This window comes from Acipenser ruthenus, chromosome 2, assembly GCF_902713425.1.
Source record: "Acipenser ruthenus chromosome 2, fAciRut3.2 maternal haplotype, whole genome shotgun sequence".
Classification (NCBI taxonomy): Eukaryota; Metazoa; Chordata; class Actinopteri; order Acipenseriformes; family Acipenseridae; genus Acipenser; species Acipenser ruthenus.
In genome coordinates this window covers 68,104,129-68,121,854 of record NC_081190.1, presented here as the reverse complement: position 1 = coordinate 68,121,854, position 17,726 = coordinate 68,104,129, and the positions used below count along the sequence as shown (strand labels likewise).

The 17,726-nt window shown below is 37.4% G+C and overlaps 1 protein-coding gene across 6 annotated transcripts in view; it reads right to left on the bottom strand.

The window, feature by feature from the left end:
* The window catches only part of LOC117409087 (rho GTPase-activating protein 10-like), a 97,585-nt gene that overhangs the window by 14,625 nt on the left and 65,234 nt on the right, over window positions 1-17,726 (bottom strand). For 3 of the 6 annotated variants that reach the window (XM_034014705.3, XM_034014706.3, XM_034014707.3), the window contains exons 17-20: window positions 17,239-17,344; window positions 16,183-16,342; window positions 14,658-14,796; window positions 10,328-10,490 (exon numbers count right to left, since the gene is read on the bottom strand). In XM_034014705.3, coding sequence (XP_033870596.1) covers window positions 10,328-10,490; window positions 14,658-14,796; window positions 16,183-16,342; window positions 17,239-17,344 — 568 coding nt within the window. Of the gene's footprint in view, window positions 1-6,566; window positions 6,803-10,327; window positions 10,491-13,216; window positions 13,511-13,531; window positions 13,896-14,657; window positions 14,797-16,182; window positions 16,343-17,238; window positions 17,345-17,726 lie in introns of those variants that run through there. The other 3 variants (XM_058999537.1, XM_058999550.1, XM_058999542.1) reach the window with 3 other exon arrangements.

The window sequence follows — 17,726 nt, the reverse complement described above, 5'->3', positions numbered from 1 at the left end:
TGGAGATTGGTGCATGCCCCTCCTCCCGAACTTTAATTATAAATTTCATTAATGATTTAGATTCTGGTATAGTAAGCAAACTTGTTAAATTTGCAGACACCACAAAAATAGGAGTGGCAAACACTGTTGCAGCAGCAAAGGTCATTCAAAATTATCTAGACAACATTCAGAACTGGGCAGACACATGGCAAATGACATTTAATAGAGAAAAGTGTAAGGTACTGCATGCAGGCAATAAAAATGTGAATTATAAATATTATATGGGAGATACTGAAATTGAAAAAGGAATCTATGAGAAAGACCTAGGAGTTTATGTTGACTCAGAAATGTCTTCATATAGACAATGTGGGGAAGCTATAAAAAAAAGGTCAACAAGAAGTGTTGAATTTAAATCATGGGAAGTAATGTTAAAACTTTAAAATCCATTAGCAAGACCTCATCTAGAATATTGTGTTCAGTTCTGGTCACCTCGCTACAAAAGGATATTGCTGCTCTGGAAGGGTCAAAAGAAGAGTGACCAGAATTATCCCGGGTTTAAAAGGCATGTCATATGCAGACAGGCTTAAAGAATTGAATCTGTTCAGTCTTTAACAAAGAAGACTACGCGGCGATCTGATTCAAGCATTCAAAATTCTAAAAGGTATTGATGATGTCGACCCAAGGGGCTTTTTCGACCTGAAAAAAGAAACAAGGACCAGGGGTCACAAATGGAGATTAGATAAAGGGGCATTCAGAACAGAAAATAGGAGGCACTTTTTTACACAGAGAATTGTGAGAGTCTGGAACCAACTCCCATGTAATGTTGTTGAAGCCGACACCCTGGGATCCTTCACGAAGCTGCTTGATGAGATTCTGGGATCAATAAGCTGCTAACAACCAAACGAGCAAAATGGGCCAAATGGCCTCCTCTCGTTTGTAAACTTTCTTATGTTCTTATTTTTCAACATACAGTAATTGTGATCATTTTTATATGGGTGTGTAAAAAGCAAACTCTGATTAAACACATTTCCTGATACTTGGAATTATCTACATGGTCCCAGCCAAATTTAGCAGTCGCTTATTGTAAAATTACTTATTTTAATACAAGTTTACTTTACATGAATTTCCTGTTTGTGTGAATTATTTTGGAACCTGTTACTGAGTAATGGAAATTCCGTACATTTTCTCCTGGAGAGGCTTCCATAGTTGACGGCCATCTTGGCTCAAATTCTGGACTACATGAGGTTCAGAGCCAAGTGAAAACTATTAAATTAGGAAAACTTGAGATATTTAACTGGAGCTAGAATCACTGTTTTGGGAGAGAGGCAGCAAGTAGGAGTGTGTTGTGCATGTCTGAGGGAGGGAGAAGACAGACAAATGGTTTTGAAACTGGTAATACATTCCTGTTTGTGACTATGATTGTGGAGTAGTATTTTTGCATTGTTATAAAGGTTACATTTTCAGGGTAGCAGGATTAGTCTGTATATTGGACCCTTGTAAAGGCACAAAGCTGAGAAATTAGCTCAGCAACTCGGACATGCAGATTTCAAATGAAGTTCAGGGTCACTTGAACAGTTTTCTATTACATGTAAATAGGCTACGGAAATTATTTATGATACATTATCATAAGAGCTGTAGCGGCTTTACAAATTTCACTACACTCCCAGGGACTTACATGCCAACAGTCGTTATATGGACGGGATAGTCCTGATTTCCTAGCAAATGTGCCGTATCCCGATGCATAGGAAGAAAGTCCCGATATTTACACAGAAAAAAAATAATTTATTCTGCACAGTAGAGTTAGTGAAAACCACATGCTGTGCTCTTCGTGCAGCTTACACATCTGCTGATCACTATCTTATACAAAGGTAAGAACGCTTCATTATGTCTATTTTTACTATCATGATGGTCATGTTGTGTTGAGTTGGGGGAGAGACGTGTATTATATGATAATACGTTTTTTGCATACGTCTCCTCCCATGTGTATGAGCTACCCCCCCCCCCCCCCCCGAGACAAGTGTCCCACTGAACAGTTTCCAAATGCAAGGATGTTTAACTATTTTTTTTTAAAGATTTGGGGCCATGCAGCTAACTGAAATATGATTCCAACACATCTTTCGTTATCAGTCAAAGTTACTTTACCTTTACGTCTGAACACTGTCTGTATGTAGGGTCCTGCGTTTTACGCAACCTGCTTTCTTAGGCTGCACTTCATTCCTCCCACCACAAGGTGGTCGTGTAGTCTGCTCAATTAAACCACTTATTGATTAATAATCTCCCAATTCCTTTAATCATCTCAATTAGTCATTCTATTAATGCGCATTGGCACGTTGATTAGCGGCAGCAGCAGCTACGGACATTTATTTAGTCATGCATCCCTTTATTACTAATACGTCTTATTCAATTATTTCTTAGAATGTAAATAAATAATTTAAATGTTTCAGTTTAGTATTAGGAACACATCATTTGTCAATAAAATATTTAAAAAAACAGCACTGATTCCTGGAACAATTTATATAAAATACTGAAATCATAACATCAATGCTGTGAGATATATATTACAAATATAACAGAATAATAATAATAATAATAATAATAATAATAATAATAATAATAATGCAAGGTTGTTCGCAAGCAGCACATAAAGTGTCACTTACAGTTTCATGAAAGAAAATGTCCCATGCATTAAATGTTGGTATTAAACTTAAGCATCGTCAGTTGGTTAACCCTGCCTTCTTTCATAGATTGACGTTGTTCTGTAAAAACTTGGCCATAAGAAGAAACACTCCTTTCAGCATCTACAGAATTGGTAACAACTGGCAAATATATTTTAGCCTTTAAATTGGGAAATAATTCTTCAGCTTTAATCCAAAATTAATTCAAAGTCGTTCTTTTGCATATGGGAGGTATTTGTCCATTTCTGATTTACAGTCAGCATCAAATCCTGGAATAGAATATAATTGGAGGGCTTCCAGATCCAAACTACACACTTGCTACGGGTCAAATATCCTTACTGCGAACAGAAAGTTATGAGCTGGTTGAAAAAAACTTGGTTTCATTTTGCATTGATCCAGATGGTAGTAATTAGTCAGTTTTTCAGAAACGTCATGGAAGGTTTTTACACATAGTTTGTTTATTGCGTCTGTGCTGTGTACCTCTTGTGCCATTGCTCGGTATGTATTTATTAATTCTGCAACTTTATTATATGTTTGATGGATTCTCACTTCACGGCTTTCAAACCACTGAATCAGATCCACCAGTCCCTTGGCACGCGTCGCAATTACGGAGTTGAGATTTTCAACTTTGCACATCTTTAAGCAATTTCTGGAGGTCCTTTAACGCTACAGTGTTTGGTGAAATGTGCATTTCCTTTTCCACGAAGACTGCCTAAAAAGGGATGTATTTGGAATGATATTCAGCAGCAGAATACCAAGTGCCCCATCGTGTTATGCATGGCTCAGGTGGCAACTTTATGGGTAAAGTACAGCCTTCTTGTTGGATTGCTTCTGTCAGGTGGTCTCTAAAACGTAGTTTTCTGATTGGGCAATGTTTAAACAAGTTTTTTAATGGTTGCAACCAGCTTGTCTGCTTTCGGAAAATGATTTGCTCAGATATTGCTGGCAAGGGCTATTATGTGGGCATTACAAGTCAAATGTACTGAATTTTGCAGTAAACCTCGAAGAACGTCATTGTATGCCTTGATCATGTAACTGGCATTATCGGAGACAAATCCAGTCACATTATGAAAATGAACTTCAAATGCGTTTAAACATTTCACAACGCCCTGTGCCACCGATGAGTAATTCACAGAGTGCAGATTAACTGTATCGGTTAATATTACTTCCAATTCAAAAGGTATTAAATAGTCCTTGGAGAACAAACTAAATGTGCAAAACATACTGATCTTTTGCATTTGTAGACTCGTCAGTAACTACAGATACACTGTCAGACATCTTTACCAGTTGTACAATTTTCGTCTTGTGCAACTCAGCAATTTGGGGTAGATATTCCCTTCTCAGTTGACCTGCTGTAGGAATTTCTCCTGCATTTATTACATGTTCGTTCAGAAATGCACAAACTTTGGGATTATCATTTTTTTCCAGGGGAATATTAACACAAACAAATGCCTCTGTCAAATCAAAAATAACATCTCGTTCCCCTTACGTTTTTTACTGGAGGACGCCGTCTCATAGGTGTCAATCTCAGCCTTTCGTTTTCTGTGTTTTTCTGATGATAAATGTCAGTCTATTGTTGACTTTCGAGTGTGGTCCAAAGATAAATTGCAAGTTGTGCAAAATAAATGATACCCATTGGTGTGCAGAACACCAGGTGGATATTGTTGCCTGCGTTCGCTCAAAGAAATGCTTTTTGATTGCGATGTCTTTGACTCCATGTTTAGGTCTCTTGATTTTTTCTTTTAATGCATCAATTTATTCAATGACCATTTATACTCATCATAATTAGCTTTTATTTTTCTAATCAGTCAAAACGTAATGTGTTGATTTCTTAATTGTGAATTCGATTACTATAACTGAAGTAGCTGCAGGGACATCTAGGGGATAGCCGTTGAATTACAATTGAAAAACAGGTCGCGTAAAACGCAGGACCCAATCTATATGGAATTAAACAACGTGTAATTTTAGATAGCCAATGTGTAAATCCTTTCCTTCTTGTTTTTTTTTTTTTTTTTTTTAATTTTCTAGCTTTAGGATTCTCAAAATTCAGTCTCACCAGACAATACATGAGTGTCTCATTCTTGAGCTACAGTAAACTTACTGGATTTCCCAAAAAATGGTAATTGTAAACTCGACTTTCAAATACATTTCCACAATTCTGCTATTTCTAAAAGGAAACCTCACATTTACGGTTGTGTCTGCTCCAGCTCAGATATAAGCTTGTTTGAATGGCTCACTTTTCATTACTGAATCTGGGGGGGTCAGATAATATTTAAGCTTTGTCCTTGGAGGACCTTTAAATAATTCAACCAAATGTCTCACATTTACAAAATATCAGTAATACTCTCTCTGCAGGAGAACACATTTTAAAATACCCTTGAATTGAATCCCAGAGATAGAGGAGGCTTTTATGATTAATTTAGCTTTTTACCTTTCATATCACTTGCAATCATTAGGTATGGGAATAATGAAAATACATAAATATAGAGATTCAAGACTAAAGAAAGTGTAATGATATTCTGATACTGCCACTAAAATAGCTGCAACTTAAACTTGTCTCATCACACCATTTGAATGACAGATGCATCATATTCCCTGTTGGTCAGTGGCATCTACCTGGGGTTTAAATCTTATGCTGAGGAAATGTTACTTATCAAAACTAGTAGGACGTTGAGAATGCTCCTTTTTTAATTGGATATAAATATATAATTATATATATAATTATTGCTGCTGGCAACAATGTCCCCTACGAGTCTATGAAACGTGTTTTGGGCTTCCACCAACTTTTTGCAAGTGATTTTTCTTACAGCCTAAGTGACCAAATGTCTTTCCTGCCAACTTCTTTTTTAAGTCCAAAGTCAAGAGTCTGCTTTGGTTTTAAAGTTTTAACCATTGTCCCTTGTATAATGTATGTTTTCTTGTCTGTTTTTGTTTTTCTTTTCTTGATAGTATTAAGAAAATACTAGCCATACAATAAACGCCCAATTTATCAACATAACCAAACAAAACCTGTACAGTTAATGTTGGCTGTTTTTCTCACATTCACTGCTTGTGGTTATAAATCTGAACATTTTCTCCCTTTAAATCCCAATACCGGTATAGTAATTGTATTAAAATAAAACATTCATTTTGAAGTGCTTCATTATTTTTGCAATTAGTGTGAAGACGATTTCGATACTGTGGATTTTATCAATAAATAAACCTGGTGCCCCGACTAGTTATAATGCTGCAAAAAAAAAAAAAAAACCTGTAAAATCACTCCTATCTGTTGCTCCCATGGAGATAATAATACAAGCAATTAAAGGATGCAGATTAGGAAGAGCCACAGGACATAATAAAAGGTGAACACGCAGTTCCGCTGACTTCCAACTGTGTCACATTGGCTGTGATTAATGAATCTGCAGTCACTCTGCTGCTTCACACCAGCATGTGGAGCAACGTGCTGAGCAGCAGCAAATCTGCTCATTAACCTCTTCCTGTCTGGGTGTAGCGCTCGTAATATAAAATCAAGAATGTTAGGGTATTATCTTTACCCTGGTTCCCCGAAACCTGAATAAGAGATAACAAAGCTGCTCAGCCGAGCATGTGACACAGTCATGCCCACCCCCAAGGGCATAAAGGACTGCGCGCACAGATCAACGTCAATTTTCCTTCAAGCATGCTACAATCACGGACGCAGCGACCTTGAAGGTTAATGGTTACATTTGTATTTCAGGGAACCAGGGTAATGATAATAACCTAACGTTCCTACCATGTACGAATGAGTCAGTATACCCAAGGTCAAGATTGCTGCGACCGGAGGCTAAGCCAAGGCTGCCTTGTGCGTTACCATTCGTAAACTGAAGTAACAAGTAGCTAGGGCTAAACATTTAGGGAGAAACTCACCTCTATGTCTGTGTTGTAAGGGTCGACTTAGCTGCCGCCCTTAACACTAGTTCAAAAACCAGGGTTTTGAGGATCCATGACGCTAAGTCTGTAGAACCTAGCAATGGGGAGTAGCCCACACAGCTGCATTGCAAATGTCCTTGACAGATGCACCCTGGAATAATGCCCACGAAGTTGCCATGCCCCTGGTGGAATGTGCAGTGAGCTTTTCTGGAGGGGGCGAGTTGGCCAGCTTATAGGCAGTCCTGTCTGCTTAGACAGGGCTTGAGAAGATACAATATGTGGGGGAAAAAAAAAAAAAAAAAAGTGGAAATTAATTTTTAATTATAACTTTTTTTTACATTTTGTTGATGTATAATTGTATTACTTTTAGCAAACAATATGAAATGCTGAACTGAAATCAAAAGATCAAAGAAACAGAAATGTTTCAAGGTTGTAGAATTTGCATAAGATTGGAAACAATATGAAAAAGTCTGAAAAGTGCATAGTACCTTAATGTATTAACAACACTACTGTACATAATACTGCAACTATTGAAGGAAGCTTGCTATTGGAAACCAGAGAGTTCTGACCTGGCAGGAGTTTCTCACAAGATTTACTTTAATAATCGCAGCTTTAAAATATGATTTTCAGCAGCAAAACTGGGGGATTTTCATGCCAATTCTAATAATGCCAATTCAAATTAATACCGGTAATAATAATAATAATTAAAAAAAAAAAAACAAAAAAAAAAAAAAAAAAACACACACACACACACACAACAGGACAAGTTCAAGAGAGCTTTAACAGTTATCAGTGGTTGTTGGACAATGCCAGTTAAAAGCAACCAAGACCAAGCAATGTTTCAAAAGGGTATGAAAAAGATAATTTAAAAAATACATTAATATCCAGTTCAAATTTTTGGATCAATCCAAATACATGTCATGTTTGTTGAGGCTGTTAAATACGTACATCACTTATATAATTCCATTGTTCTCCAGGCTCGACAACACATTGGCAACACATGTTATAGTTTTTTTTTTTTTTTTTAAAGCAGCACGTGACTTATCATCATTGGAATATCATAAGAAAAAATGCTAATTCTAAATCGGACATTAGACCTCACATGCAGTTGTTTTTTTTTTTTATCTCTGCCATAAAATGCTGGTGATATAAGATTCGGTGCTGGCATGGTACAGCCAGGAAACCATTTTGTTTTCCACTCGTTCAAGAACATCCATTTAGTCTTTGCAGCGAGCAGCAATAGTAATGTTGGGATTAATGTGCTCCACCCTGGATCTGTGGCCAGTTTCCATATCTCAAATTAGGCACTGGGGGAGGGGGTAGGAAATGACTGCAGATCCTGCAACCCAACCCCCTACAGCTGGCTGTTTATGAAGGCAGAGGCATGGTTGCTGCTATTAATATGGCATCCACATTATGTCAGAAATCAAAGTCATGGTCACAAACACATTTATTACACAATGTTTATATGGTAAATACCTTGCAAATATATAGTCAGTTAGGCAGCATTAGTGTGTGGTGGTGGCAGCTTTGTAAAATTACAGCCACAAAAGTGAGTTTTTTCTTGCGCAATACCCACAATCAAACGTAACCAAGAGAATCACAGAATACAGCTATGTGGCTAAGGCAGCAGATTATACGTACGTCTAAGCTCCCCTAACAGAGATGCTTAACCCCATACCGTCATAACAAGGACGAGGACAAGATACCCAGAATCAACCCCATGCAGCGATTGTTGTTAATTGGTGGTCTGGGAAGCGACGGTACAGTACATCCTTCATTGCCAGCTGCATAGCTAGCTGCCAAGAAAAACTGCCTCTGACAAGAGTAATGAGAGCGAGGGCTCTCTAATGCTGCCCACAGATACACCTGCAGGCAGCTGGAGGCTCTGGACTGGAATGAGGCACAATGTGGTTTCAATTTAAATAAATAACTCAGGGAACCTTACACTGATGTGTTCACTGGATATTAACAACAAACAACAATAAAAACATAAAAGTAATTTTTATCTCATAGAACCCAATAAACTAGCTGGCACAAGGCGGTTTGAAACTTTGACAGTAACATTTTCCAGTTATGAAGCATACACTGTAAATGATATGGGCTACAGTAGAACATGTTAAGATATATCAATTTGACATTGGTTTCATAGAGTTTGGTTTCATTTAGCCATTTAATTTTCTGAAACATTATTTTACAAGCAATTCTTAATAAATGTAGCTTTATTTATTTCTCAGCAGCATAAGGGCAATGGCAAGTTGTACCAACAATGATCAACTTTAGTCCCTTGTCATAATGATTTCCTCTAGCCAAATATTTACTGTATTTTAATAATAATTTATTTTCCAGGATATAAGCAGTGGTGTCCTGCTTCTTCGATCCAGTTTTACCACTTCATTCCCACTGCCTTTTCCCAGGAAAAGCCAAGCTTTGACAGTCTTGGCACAGTGTAGTTAAGATGGCTGTCTGTGTTCCAGAGTCATTTTGTCAGGTATAACTGACCAAGGAAGCAGAAGAGCAGCAGCAAAAGATCACGTTGGATTGTGGGATTGATTGAAAACATGCAAACAAGTGAAGATTAATGTTTTTTTGGGTTTGCAAGTCTGCCATGTACCCCCCGATACCATCGCTGGTAGAGGGGAGGCCCTTTTTGTTATTCGTTTGCAAATAAAACACAGGCTTTTGGGAGAATTATTGTCTGGACATGAGAATTATTGTCTGCTTTTGTTTCCACACCACACGCACCCGACAACATGCTGTCAGTAGTCTCATTAATGGGGTTCATCACGCAATAAGAGAATCGTGGCGGAAAACAGCCGTCATTGCTCAAAACAGTTTGCCTTTTTAGCACATGCCTTTTGATGACATGGTATGCGATACGAATCTGTACTGTTTGAGGTGCAGCGAAGGTATAGCTAAGCGTCAGTGGAAACACCCTCCAGCTGCACCTCGCCCAGACTGTCCAGCTCAACTATACCTGGGAAAAGGCAGTAGAAACATAGTTGGCTAAAGTGAATTCATAAGTTATCTGCTGAAACTAGGACTGTACCCTGTGGCAGATCCTTTGCCTGTGTTTTTCAATTTAACCACACTGGCTTCTCATAGGATTGCCATACCCACGGAGTAATCTTTTCTATGATTCTTCACATCTGAATTCCCCAGATCACATTGTTAAATACTAAACCACTTGCTGTGCTGCTCATTTTAAACTTGAGATTTGTAAATCTGTAAATTTAGTTCGCACATTTGACAGTCTTCAATATTATTCTTTACAAATGCAGCATTTACTGTAGTTACTCTCTATATATGATGTTACATGCATGACAAGAATACAATAACAAATTGATCAACACATTTCCAGGTGCTTACACTGCATTTTCTGGCACCTTACAAGTTCATATCAAGGGGATTTTGCTGCCTTGGGACACTGTAGTAATATAATTTGCAACATAAACCTTTTTTTTTTTTACCCGCTATCTATTCATGGCAGGATGGTTGTCAAATCAGCAATACGGACAATACAGACTACACAAGACAGAATAGACCAGGCTGGGTAGCACCAAAACCATTTCTGGTGAAAGAAAACAAACATTTTGACCACACTACTTTAGAATACAAAGCAAATTATGAATATAAAGTCCTAAAATGGCTTAAAAAAAAGTCTAGCCTGTCTCCTTTTGTTTAAAATCTAGTACTCTAGTATTCTAAAAGTCTTGGTCCACTTCAGGTCCAGTGCCTACTATACAGTCTGGGTTCATTAGTTAAGAGGACAGCAGTGTAGTTACCTAGCCCAGTCCATGAGGTCTCCTCCATTGGTACTGAAATGATTCTTGGGGTCCTCTGGAGGGCTGCCGGAGGTAGATGAAGTGGTAGCAGTGGAAGACTGCGAGGAGACAGAATCTGTGCTGCCCATCGAGGTCTCGTCCTTTACAGGGTTGGGACAATCAGCTGGGATGAGAAAAAAAGAAAAGGGAACGCATAACTTTACTTCCATTTATTATTAAGGAGTTTGGGATCAGCACCTAGAGAATTTACAATGCATGCCATCAAAAGAAAAAAACATTTTGTCATTTGCCAGCATTTTGTTTTTCAGCTCCAATAGTAAACGGATAGTAAAAGATGAACACATTCATTCAGATCTACGTAATGAACGTTAATTAAGAACAAAGATGATGCATGCTGGCTTGGATATTACCGTCTTTTTCCCCCCTTTCCTTCCAGAAAAGCACAGATCTGAGACAAAGCTTTTCCTTTTCTTACTTTAACATGAAAAGGCTGAAGTTCGTGTGGGTTTTGGATGTTAATCAGCATCTCTCCCTTGCCCCTCGTTATCTGTTGTATGTGAAGCAGGGATTCCAGATTAACCTTTCACTCAGTTTACAAGGATAAGAACAAGCCAAGAACACAGAGTTGTTGGACTAGTGCTGCCATCCAGAAACCTCAGGGCTTAAAACAGTGTTCTCTTTCATTAAAGCATTCCAATGAAGATTCAGAAGCCGTAAGGACAGACTGACTGACATAACCTGATCTCAATCACACATGCTACATGTGTTCAATCTTTACAATATTTAATTTGTTGTTGTTCGTATTTACCAGGATCTTCTCCTACCATGGTAAGTTCCCCACCTGGCGTCTATGGAGAACACACATCCTTCTTAGTGTCCACCATGGTCAGCCCAGCTGTGGTTCAGGAAGCATTTCATGTTACTCTACTCTACAAACACAGTACACAGGCAATTGCCTTAGGTCTTTTCTAGCATTCCCATTACAAAAACTGTGCAACTGTGTTTTTAAAATCAGCGTCACAGACAACAGCACAAATAAGTCAAAACCAGGAAGGGAACCAACTTTCTGGAGCAGGTGGTCTTCAGTCGTATTGCGTGTTGCTTTTAGGCTGAGCTTATTAATTTCCATGTCTACAGTTTTCAAAAAGGAACTTTTCCAAACACTGCTGCCACAGGAGTCGATAACCCAGTTAGTTTTTTTTTTTTTCTTATTATTTTATTTATAACTCCCATAAATATAATAGAAATAACCCTCTCCTTCAAAGGAATATATATTAGTGTTTTATCGTACCCTTAGGGGCACTTGCATCAACACAGCAAACACCACCTCTATCACCATGCAAGAGTGATGGCAGACATTTCTATTTTTTTTTTCATACACTTTCACAAATCACATATATTACTTTGTCAACTCTTTACAGCATTAGCAAAACATATAGATTCCCATTACAGCTGACAAAAAAAAGTAATATACCTTTCATAATATACACTCCCTGGTTTGAGGCTCATTGGGACATTGTTAATTAACATGGTCAGGATTTGAATTGGTTTAAACTTCTGTAGGCAGAAACGGGAGAACTAAAAAAGTGAGTTTATTGCATGATTTATGTGACATGTACGGAATTTCCATCATGAAGTTAAGAAAATATTTGTTATGAGATAAAACTAAAGAAAACATAGTGAATACCTTTAACACTTACATTTATAATTGAGTGTTTTAAGTTATGGATGACTTTTTATTGAGTTAGTCTTTTTTTAGTAGTGCTTCCACAGTTTTTCTTTAATACATTTCAGTTGCTTAAACCTGCCAGAAATTAGGTAATACACCAAACAATGTAACACACCTTCCTGCTTTTACTAGTGATGGACCAGTTGGATGACTAAAGCACAATAAGGTGAACTATCCCCAAACAGGTTTTGCTTGCTAATCCCACCACCAAGGCAACACTCCATCTGGGTCCCCTGTCAAGATTGGCAACTGTTTATAACGTTTATTTTGTAACAGATTTGAAACACATGCCTTACAAATTCCAAGTGAAGGATTACAGTTCCTCAATCCAAATATCTGCTGTGGTAAACTTTCAAATAGTTTTTGGGCACTGGAGCTACATTTTATTTTGATGATATCAAGTGTTGTTTGGTATTTCATTTTTGGATTTTGCTCAAAAGGCTATTGCTATAGAGATAGAGACAGAGATCTACACACAGTGCACTCCTCTTAATTGCGTAATGGATAACCGCATACTCCATTTAAATGTATAGCAATTTCTTGGTACCAAAAATGTGCTATTTGTTTACATGGAATTGCACTCCGCTCAAATGCACGTCTGAAAATTGCATAATTTGCTTAATTGCATGAAAGATAAACAGTTGATTTTGCACACGACTGTATAATTAGTTCTGGTAATTGCATTGGTTGAGGAGTTGACCACGTGACCGCAAACAAGTTCTTGACGAATGGCATAACAGCAATTAAGGCAGAAAACGACACAGATGAAAGCAGAAGAAGGAGGCTCGCTGAAGTAATACATATATACTCTGTTAATGCGTTATGCAGTCTTGAAGTAATGAATATAAACTGTTCATATATACTCTGTTAATGCGTTATCATGTTTTATGACTCCAATTAGAAAGAACAATGATTACAAATGTTCCTTGGAAAAATGTGGCAATTTTAATTTTCCAAATTAAAATTAAAATGACATTTTTGCATGATTTTTTTTAAGTTTATTTATTTTTAAGCAATCCTTTCCTATACAGTACCTCATTCAACAAGTGTGGCCACAGAGTAAGTAATAAACAATTTATTTAGTTTATGAATGTGGCAAAGTGGTTTGCAGTGTGGCCATGTAGAGGTGATGTGGTGCAGAAGTAATGACAAACAAGTGATTTCAATGTCCAACAATGTTTTATTTGGAGTGGTGGTTTTGTAATTCCAGGTCTTTTGTGACCGCAAATAATAATCCAAGGCAATACACAGCAATGTGTATTCCAATCTTTAACTACAGGTTACAGTCCCGAAAAACACAATTATTAAACACACACAAGACACACACACGATCACAAGTCCACAGTGACTGCTAATGTGCAAGTGGTGAATATACAATGAATCTGTTAACAATGGTGCAGTGTTGTCTGGGTTTGTGCTGGCCTTAAGTGACAGCTCCGGATCGTGTTAGCTGTCTAATAAATAACAAACAGTACAATTAGACTCGACAAAACAAACAAAACACTAAACGCTCACGGTTATATTTCGCTCATCCTTTATTGTTCTCTTAACCATAAACAAAGGAACAGATCACCTAGCCACGTCCCCTATTTGTACCTTCAGTTCAGCCCCCTTGGTTAGCGAGTGCAATCGTTTCTCCTCCAATCCACGTTTGCCACATCGCTTTCTCTCTGGAGCGATGACTTAATGTACCGTAGCTCCGCCCCCTTTCTAGATGGCCGACTTCCACCTAATCCTGGGAATTAATTGTCAGGCCATCCAGTCCAGGGCACTCTGTTCCCTTTATACTGCAACCTCACAGGTCGGGAGGGAGATTTATCACCAAGAATCATTCTGTCTCTGTCACAAGGAATAAAACAAAAAACAATGAACTCTTATTTCAAATGATGCACTTAACATTTATTTATAATTTATTTTTCTTTTCATTTAGAAATAAAAAATACTTCTCTCTTGCGCATGTCGTAAATGATTAATATAAAAATGTGACTAAAGTCTCCCGAGGCGTTCCGATAAAGTGCCGCCGACTGTACAAATAAAAATAAAAATTGACTTTCCATGCCTTTTCCAACCACTGTATATATGTTGTCATAAAGAAAAAGTGCATAACCATGTCTGCTTAAACTAATTTACAACTCGTACCAAGTATGGGCTCGATTTATAAAGTTTCCAACCAAATGAAGTCATACTAGTTGACACCAAACTAATTAAAATGTTTAATTCAGTTAAATTTAACTTAAATCTAGATTTATTAGCAGCTACAATTTTAGAAACTGATTTCATGCTGGGTGAATGTTTTTGCAGTTCAATGTTCACCAACACTGCCAGGAACTAGGATGCTATAAATGTACAAGAAATATAAAAGCTACTCCAAACATCAACTGAAGAGATTTTTTTTTCTATATAATTAATCTGGTTCTGATGTTTTTCTATAAGATTACAAGAAATACAACCTAAAAATCACCCAAAAAACATAATTTTTCACAGACACTGACTGACATTAAAGTTGAGCTAGATTATTTTAAGATTACAACATTAGTGCTGAATCAGGCTCTGTGAAACCTTCAGTAAGTGTCCTGTTTTCGGTTACGCATTGCCTCTTACCATATTGGAGCTCCACACTGGGGTTATACACCGCTGGAGGCTGATTCGGCTTCTTGGACAGCCTGGGCGGGGCACTGGGCTCAGAAGAGGACAAGGCCACAGGTGTGGTGGGAGATCCATCTGGTGCGCTCCCGAAAATCTGTAAAATCAGAAGTAATACTTCCCAAAGTCAGCAACCTGTGGAATGCGCAAGTAAAACTAATATTAAACCAGATTTGTCTTGGAGTTCATTCAAGAGGGAGATTGGGTGCCAAGATCCTTCCTGTGGTGTTTTGGGTGTGCGCCATCATGAATGTTTTCTATAAACATCAGCACCGTCTACACATTAACCTCTCTGCAAATAAATTAATCTAAAAATCGAAATATAGGTGTTCTGGAGCCTAATAAATGTATTAGAAAAATAAACATTAGTACTTAGATTATCATTATTTTAATGGATATATAAATACAGTACTTCCAACCCGCCAAAACCCATCCTAACCCAACCCTAACCCTGTCACAAAACAGAAGACATGTAACGTGTAAAATCATAACATGTTAGAGGGTTATTATGACCCCCTACTGCTGAAATACCTTGTACTTATCTTGCACATTGCACCCCTTTTTATATAAATAAGTAGCTCTTTGAATCTGGTGCACCAAAGCAAGAGACACACTGGAAGTGTTGACAGTTCCATGGGCAAAGTATGATAAAGATAACTTTCATTTTATCAGTTTCATGAAATAATTATCATACCAGAAGTTACACAGAAAAGGGGGATGGAGTAGTGGAATACAGCATAATGACTTTTCACTGTTAACTCAATGTTAACAAAACTAAATCAGAGGGTGCCATCATCTGGACAACATAAGTTACTTTTATTCTTCGCAATATACAGCATATTATTATTATTATTATTTAAAAGAATCTAGGCATTAGTTTTCATTATAGTTGAAGAAACCTATAAAGAAACACATGTATTTCATATCCAATCTTAACATTTTAGTGCAGCGCAATTGGCCCAAAGCAGTTTACAGTTTCACATGCTGGCCAAGACTGAATGCCAATTCATACGTGGCCTGGATGGTTAGAAACTGACATATACTGTGGTCTAGTACTTCTATACAGAACCCTCTTAAGTATAGCTGCAACCTGAGCTTTTCTAGGTGTAATGAATATTGTAATAATCTCTGGGGATGTCTTTTCCAAGACAGGAACAAGGAAGTTACCTTTTTCCCCCCATTATATGCAACTGCAGGATAATATATACACCAGAAAATCAAACAGAATTGCATTTCTTTTGTATACGATGCTATGACAAAACACATCAGTATACTATATACAGGGTGCCCCATAGGGCAGACATCATAGACAATAATATACTGTGCATTTATGGATGTTGTCTGTTAAATTGACAGCCACACCATTCTGACTATCTGCACCACACATCAAAAGGATTGCTTAAAAGACATTTCATACCTGAAATAAATAGAAATAACACATATTAACAATTATTTGGATGTTTGTCAGCTATTTGTAGTTTACCTTCTCATGGTTTTCTATTAGAATTTCCACCACAATATTCTGGAACTTGAGGTCCATAATTGCAGCCACAGTTTCCTCTTCAGGTCTCATCAGTGTAGGCCCAAACACCACTCCTAAATTTGCTACAGTCATCAGATTCTGTTTGCAGTTAGCAGAGACACTGCAGAAACATTTTAAAACAGTCAATATAATAAATAAAAGCACAAACTAATTCCAAACTAAGGTAAACATTATATAAAAAGAATATGATATTCTGTCATATTAACCAAATGATTAAAGTATGAACAACCTCTAACAGAGGAAACACCAACATGATCGCAATTGAGTGTTAGAGGGAGGCTCTTTCGAAGATTAGGGAACAAGAGCCTGCTGGCTCAGAGAAGCTCACACACCCACAGCTCATAATGTGCAATTATTTGATATAGTCTGGTTTCTTGCTAATTGGAGTGTATCATTCTCTAATGAGCCGTTATTTGACATTTGCAAACAATCACTTCTTTATTTTGCCTGCTGGGATTTGACTTGGCTCTTGAGACAGTATCCCTATAGTGCTCTTTATGTTTAATGTCCTCATGTGATCTAACCACTCCTGTTCAAAATGCAAAAATAAAAAGTATAACTTGGGTTTCCTGAAGTCTTTAGTCATTAACAATTTATGCAAAGCACACAAATTACACAAAGCAGATATTGTATACAAAGCAGATATTGTTGTAAGGAAACCTACCTATTACTTTCTCAGTCCAAAGTGACTTTAAATTTTAGCCTTGACAATTGCGTTTTGAGGTACTAAAATAATTTCAAGGAGGCACAATGTAAAAAGAATTGCATTTCTGGTACACTTTTGTAAGCGTGAAGTAAAACAGCAAGACACAAGTGTCTTTAGACAGATCTGTGGCTGATCACTTCTGCCATGGAAGGGAAGGGTTAACCTGCCATTGAACGAACAGTATCCAGGGTAGTAGAACTTGACCAGGTTACCACTAGTAATTACAGGAAGGAAGACTATGGTGAGGGAGTAAAGAGATAGAACTTTAAAATTACACAAACAAATCTTACTTGGCTAAGTGTTTCATTATCATTCCCAACATCTCCAGGTTTTTCTCTGGAAGTTTATAAACCAAATAATGTATTGCATCTACTCTGGACTCCGGAGTGCCACATTCTGTTCAATTGAAACAAAAACAAAAAAGTGAAACCATTAACAACCTCCCTTGCAGTAGGGTGCCTCTGGCTTGACATGGTTCAGTCCAGAATCAATTACCACAAATCCAGACCATTAAAAAGTACCATAGGCTCTCGCTAATACAAACCAGTTGGGACTGCTCTGTTCAGAATAGCGATTTGTATGATGTATTGATCATAATTTGTAACATAGTAAATTGTTTCATGTTTCTGATAGCTACATTTCAACAAAAAAATGCAATAATGCTTTGAATAAAACAGAGACAGATGGTAACATTTAAAAAACCCAGAATTATGATATCAAAGTTTGGTTTCCACCACTGCTATCTGTAAGGTTTACAATATCGGTAATTTCGCTCTAG